The 6,639-nt window shown below is 41.0% G+C and overlaps 1 protein-coding gene across 1 annotated transcript in view; it reads left to right on the top strand.

Annotated features, from left to right (window-relative positions):
* The window catches only part of IQGAP2 (IQ motif containing GTPase activating protein 2), a 249,428-nt gene extending 244,070 nt beyond the window's left edge, over positions 1-5,358 (top strand). Inside the window, exons 33-35 of the mRNA XM_012721764.1 lie at positions 137-331; positions 1,287-1,395; positions 4,482-5,358. Of these exons, the coding sequence (XP_012577218.1) occupies positions 137-331; positions 1,287-1,395; positions 4,482-4,595 (418 nt within the window). The 3' untranslated portion in view covers positions 4,596-5,358. The remainder of the gene's footprint in view (positions 1-136; positions 332-1,286; positions 1,396-4,481) is intronic.
* The last annotated feature ends 1,281 nt before the right edge of the window (positions 5,359-6,639 follow it).

Genomic DNA, 6,639 nt, shown 5'->3' with positions numbered 1-6,639 from the left:
AAAAAAAAACTTCCCCTTAAACAGCTAGGGAATGAGGTTTTACTGCATGGGAAACATCACTCTTACTACCACAAACAGCAGGGTTGCACACTGTGTACTGGGGGCCAGTGCTGAGCAGCGGCACACCCTGGGCAAGGTCATGGCACTGGCAAACACCCAAATTTGCTGTCATGATTTGTTCTCATTTTGTCAGAAATTGTCGGAGGTCAATTAAACTCGATGGAAAAGAAGAACCCAAAGGCACAAAGCGATCGAAGCCGGTGAGGTACACGGCGGCCAAGCTGCATGAGAAAGGTGTCCTCCTGGGAATAGATGACCTGCAGCCAAGCCAGTGAGTATGACCTGGAGCCTACACAGAAAACACCCCCTTCTAGTCACTGCCACAAAATCAGACTCACTTCTTTGATCCCCTGTGGCTTTGAAGAGAGCGTCACTTGGTCAGTGGAGGCTTACCCTCAACTACAGATGACGAGGGAGATACCTAGATTGTAACTCTAAGTTTGCACTAGGCCTTTAGCATCTGCTGCTAGGGTCGTGTGACATGCCAATCACTGTTTCTCATGGCGTGCCTGGTGCATTTGGGTTTGTCAGCCTCCCCTGCCTGTCCCAAGGAACTAAGTACAGTGTGAGAGTGAAAAGCTGTGTGTTGGTCTGATGGGTGAGAGTCATTTACAGCTGCAAACAGTGCCCTTCTCTTTTCAAAGCCACACAGACAGTAGCCAGTGCCAGGGTCTGAGCCCCCCACCCAAATGGTATTGTGAGTGGGTGTTTTTGAGAATGAGGAGAAAACATAAACCCCACAGCCCCAGCAGTTGTGAGTGGTTCTGTGTCCGAAGGGACCCTGAGCTCCATGCACGTCACACCCTGTCCTTTGTCTCAGGGCAGCCAGACTTACTGGGTGAGATCCAAACCGCACCTGCCTTTGTGACCTGGCTTGTGTTCCCATACCAGCACATCAGGCTCCCTGACTGCCAGGCAGCAGCATAATCAACATCTAATTCTTATGTTCTGCAACTCTCAGACTTTCTATTTTCTACTCTTAAAGAAAAAAAAAAGTCTTGGTATTGCTTTTCTAATAAAGTATCCATTTCTGTGCTCACAACCAGCATCATCAGACTTAGGTTTAGGAAACAGAGCAGAGGAAATGTGATGGGGGATTTGGGGTGACTTCCCAGGATTATCCCAGTAGTTCATTCACTAAGAATGATAATTAGGATTCCATTAAGTAACTTTGGCTCTAAGTTTTTATTTGCTGCTCCATATGTTCAAATATCCCTCCTCACTAGGTTTAAAAATGTTACATTTGATATCATATCTACTGAAGATGTGGGCATCTTTGATGTCAGATCAAAATTCCTGGGTGTTGAGATGGAAAAGGTGCAGCTCAATATTCAGGTAAGCTTGGATCACTTCTCAGCCCTTTGGCTAAGATCACATGTAGTATCAGGTAAGCATGGGGTCTCAGCAAATTGTGTTAATTTCATGGTATGGGTCATTTAGGAGTTCTCTGGCTTGTGTTCTCCCCATTACAGTGAAGATTAAGAGCAAATCACACCTTGCTTGTTGATTTTCATTGAAATGTTGCTGTTTTAAAAGCTACGACTTTTCCAGTTGTTAGAACTTGAAACTCTTTCAGATGGTTAGCTGTAGTAGTCCAGTTCTGTAAGCCCTGTTTCCATTTTGAAGCTTAGCCAAAAAAAAAAAAAAGAAAAAGAAAAGAAAGTATTCAGAACTACCACATCCGAGTTGGAGAGTTTTCTTATTTTGCCTTTCTAAGAGCTGTGTGTGCCCAGCATTGGTCTTTTCCTGATCTCGGTTCTCTCCCGTTCCTCCTTCCCAGAAGAGTTCTCCCATCAGTTTCTTATATCTGTGCATTGTGTTTGAGAGCCTAAGAATGAAAGAGATTGTGTGAAACCGGCATTTGTAAATAGAAAAGTTGTGTTTGCAGTAGGAATTATTGCTACTTTCTCCTAGAACTACACTTAGCCAAATATACTTGAACAGACTTATGTATCAAAAAAAGAGGGGTGGGGGAATGCAGGGATGTTGCAACCAAATGTTCATCTGCCCCTCAACTCCTTAACCTTTAGTGCAGGATCAGTTTAGAGAAGTAATTTTGGAAATAATACCTATTTACCTGGCCCCAAACCACTTGTAAAATGGTTTCCAGGTATTCTTCAAGTTCTCTCCATGAATCACCTTGAATAACCACTAGATATGTTGTAAATTCTGGCCTGCCTGCCTACTGAGCCCTGGCTGAGAACCTTGAAGCTGCCTCCCTGTCCTGGCAACAGCTTCCTAAGTGCTTTCTTACTCTCTGGCATTCCCCGGAGCTAAAAAGAAAAATGGGAACTACATAGGTATGATAAAGACTGTGATAATGGAGTCAATTAGATTAAGAGAGAAATGTTAACTATAGTAGCAGTTACGAAAAGCATACTGAAGTAAATAATGTCCTTTGCTGACTTAATTTAAATGTCACTAACCATCCATTTAATAGTCTTGAGTTACTTTATGTAACACTTAGGTAAATATGGAAAGAGAAAAGAATGTGCTTGTGGCATGCAGATGTTTCTTCCAGAGATTCTTCTAGCAGCAGCAGAGATTTATCTTCTAGTTATCAAGAGGGAAATCATCCAAGGCCAATTAATATGAGCAAAGCAGATGAATCACAAGTGACCAAAAGATACCTGTGTAAAGAGGCTCAGGAATTTCATGAAATTTCTTTGAACTAGATCAAGTTCCAAGCTTCACTTGCTCCTTTGTAAGAATTTGGTGTGCAGTAGGATTAGCTGTTACCCTTCATTTATATACATATTTATATAAATATTACTCTTTATCCGTTACGCAGGTGGCTAATACGCCCCAGCTTTTTTTTAAATCATTAACATATTAAGATGATATGTAATTTTCAGGAGCCAGTGCAAAATGAAAATGCAGAACCCCCCCCCCTTGTTAAATATAGTAGCAAGAATATCAGGATAGTGACTACAAAACATTACACCAAGTTCAAGCCCCTTCAGGAAGCCAAGGAGCTGACCCAGCACACAATGACTGTCAGACATAAGTCAGACTTGGGTTTATACAGAGGACTTTCAGACCATGACATTATCATGTGAGTTGCCAAGGTGAAATGTGATGACTGAGTCTTTGGTGTGAGTCAAATCTGGGAGCCAGTCAGAAGTTTCTGAGAGGACAAAGAGAGATCTCTTCTAACATCATGTTTCAAGGTCTTCTTCAGTCCTAAAGGAAATGGTGGGGCTTGATGAGACCCTCTAGCTGCAGAGCTTATTGCAGGAGGGTGTGACATATGTCCAGATAGTCTGCTTACACACACAGTGGCCAGGGTTCAGCAAGGGCTGCAGGGTTGACCCTCTTCCTGTCCCAGATGCGCAAATGCAGGCCAGAGAGCTCCCTGTGAAAGATGTGGCTGAAATGCAAGCTTCATGCCTCGCCTCCACTGTCATGCTCCCAGGAGTCCAGTTGATCCTGACAAGGATGGCCAACAAAGGGATGCAAAGACCTTGATTTCATTTGCCCAATAGCACCCCTGTGAGGCTGGCAGTGTTATTCCCAACATGCGCACCAGGACACAGCACCTCAGAGTATGTGATACCGCAGGTCCATGTGATAGCAAATGGTGAAACCTATACTAAAATCTGGACTTCCAGTCACACGTGCAGCCCTGTTTTCTCTGCACATCTAATTCCTCTACCTACATGGCTCCTTCTCAATCATCCTGGTTTCATTCTTTTTTTCTGAGAGAGTTTAACAGATATTGCATTTCTCAGAGGGAAATTAATCTCCACTTCAAGAGACAAAAGTGTTCTTTAGTCCCCTGTGGATTTTTCATCCCTAACTATATCTAATGGCAGGGATGTGGTTGTGTATAACTGGAGGGAAGTGAGGAAGTGGAGGAAAAAGCTGGCAAGAGCCAGAGTTGCCTCAAATATGACTTCCAACTTCTGCGGAAAACATCTGTCATTCAGAACCACGAAGTTTTGAGGACTGGAAACAAGAACATGAAACCTGGATATTAACTGCAGGCAATCCAGGAACATTTTCTTTTGGGGCAGGCTGACTATCCTGTGTTATTAAGACTGGTCTGACCAGTCAGTTCTTAAAGTATTTTCTATGCTCTAGATCCCTAATTCTAAAAATAGGACATCCAGACCATCATATCATCATCACTTGGGAAATGTGTTAAAATACCAATTCCTAGGTCCCTTCTAATCCCCCCTCCCCCCACACACACACAAGAGCTACAAAATCCAAATTTCCTGGGGTTGGAGCCCAGAATTCTGTGCTTGAACTAGCTTGTGCTTTGATCAGATGACTCTGATGTACGCTAAAGTTTCAGAACCCCCACCTTGGTTCCTGCATCAGTTGAGTCTTATTTTTTTCAACAGATTCACTTAGAATGCTTTTTAAATACGAAAAATGCCAAATTTGAGGATTAATACTGTTCCTTACAATTTCAGGATTTACTGCAGATGCAATATGAAGGTGTAGCTGTAATGAAAATGTTTGATAAGGTTAAAGTGAATGTAAACCTTCTCATATACCTGCTGAACAAGAAATTCTATGGAAAGTGAAGTGCCTGGAGAAATTTCATGGATTCTGTATCATCTAAATTGGGAAATGAATTTGTTTAGTACTTTTGTTTTAAACACGATTGAAATCACTACTTATAAACGTGTGATTTTTTTAAAGCCAAAACTTTTCTGAAGAATGTACCCATGTGCCTTTTGGATAATTTGATACTACAGTAAAATGATGTACAAAATGAATTAACATAAACACTTCCACGTTATACTGTGGTATAGGTACTCTGATCTAATATTTTTGACATTCTGTGATCTGTTTTAAAGTAGGGAGAAAATTTAGCTGACTGGGGACTAATGTGTAGGCCTATTTTCTTATGAAAAAATGTTAAATGTCCCATTTGAATAATGTAATTCTTCATAGTTTTTTTTTTTAATCTATGGAGAAATGGAAACGTAATTATTTGTAATGAATTATTTGGACAGATACTTAGTTCTAAGCCCTATCTTCTCAGAGTTATCAATTTTGAAGAGAACTTTTGTGCAATGCAAAATGAAGTTTTTATAAGTAACTGAAAGTGACAAGACAGTAACACTTTCTGTATAAAAGTATATATTTTATGTGATTTATTCCTACTAAATGAAGTGCACTACTGCCTCATGGTGAAGACTCTTGTACCCGGAGCCTTTAAGTGACTAAGGAACAATGTGGATAGTGATCACAGCCCTCACCGCCATTCCTCACAATTTATTTGAATACTGCAATTGTGCCTCTCAATTTTTTGTAATGCAATAAAATCAGTATCTAGTTGGTTTTTAAAATGTATTCTTTGAAAATTGTTTTATGTAAAATAAATGTTACTTAATTACATTCATTTGGCTTTTTAGTTGTCTTAATAAATCCAAATCATTTAGTGGGGGGGAAGGTGGTTCTGGGGAGGCTAATCAGGAAAAGAAATAACATATTTATAATTGTATTTGTTAGTGACCAAGAAGTCTAAAACTCTGTGCCTGGAAACAGGAGAGAAATTCATTCTTCTCAAATTCAGCAATTCAGAGGTAAGTGAGCAGAGCTACATGTTTATCGAGAGATCCAGAGCAACAGGAAGGGGAACAGAAATTCAGAGCAAGCCATTTGTTTCAGGTTGCAGGAATCACTTCTTATATTTCATTGGCTAAAAACTAGTTAAATGTCCATAGCTAGTTTTTAAGAGAGCTAGGAAGTATGGTGCCTAACTCTGCAGCCATGGACCCAATTAAAACCCAGGTTAAAAGGATGGTTCTGACCCTCCCTGGTGGCGCAGCGGGTTAAAGCAGAGCACTGAGAAGCTAAAGCCACTTCCAAATGATTTTCGGGGGTGACCACATGGCGCAGCAGACTTCTCCTGACCGCCCCGCTGCTCCCCTCAGCAGTGTACTTCGTCAATCTGCCTGTTCTGCTCCCCTCTCTGTCTCTGGTGAATCCTCTCACCGCCCCTGAGCCTCTGGCCTGTACCCCAGCTCTGTACACAAATAAATCTTTAAAAAAAAAAAGGACGATTCTATTGTTAAGAGAAAGGAGCTGTGATTACTGGGAAAATTTAGCTGTCTCCACTCCACAGAAACCCAGACTCCTGAGTTGAACCCCAATGCTTTGAATTCTGCTTTCAGCAGGCTTTATTGTCCACAGGGGATCACAAAACATTAATGAGAAAGGAGGTGAGCTTCTGATGATTTAGTACAAATGAACTTTAATATTTGAATGTAAGATTGACAGATTTTGGAAAACTTGAATTTAAAAAAAATAAGCTTTCCTGATATACAAATTTCCAGACTATACAAATTTTTGACAAAGGAGGTAATGTTTCTTGTCAGAACAAATACTACTGAAAAATATTCATTGTCCCAACAGTTTGTGAAGAGGTTTGTTAGTGCGCTAACCTTAATACAGACTTCTGTACTTTTGGACAAGAAGCTCTCCCCGATAGCGTTAAGTCAGGGACAGGAGTCAGGAGAGTAGGAAGTAGCATACGTTTCCTTCTTCATGCTCCAGGAAAGACTCAGTGGAAACACATTGGAGGGGCCAACATTAGGAAAAGATGTTTGCAGCCCAAAT

This window comes from Condylura cristata, unplaced genomic scaffold (genome assembly GCF_000260355.1).
Source record: "Condylura cristata isolate star-nosed mole 26May11 unplaced genomic scaffold, ConCri1.0 scaffold00007, whole genome shotgun sequence".
Taxonomy (NCBI): Eukaryota; Metazoa; Chordata; class Mammalia; order Eulipotyphla; family Talpidae; genus Condylura; species Condylura cristata.
Note: the sequence above shows the minus strand (reverse complement) of the source record. Positions and strands in the feature narration are given on the sequence as shown.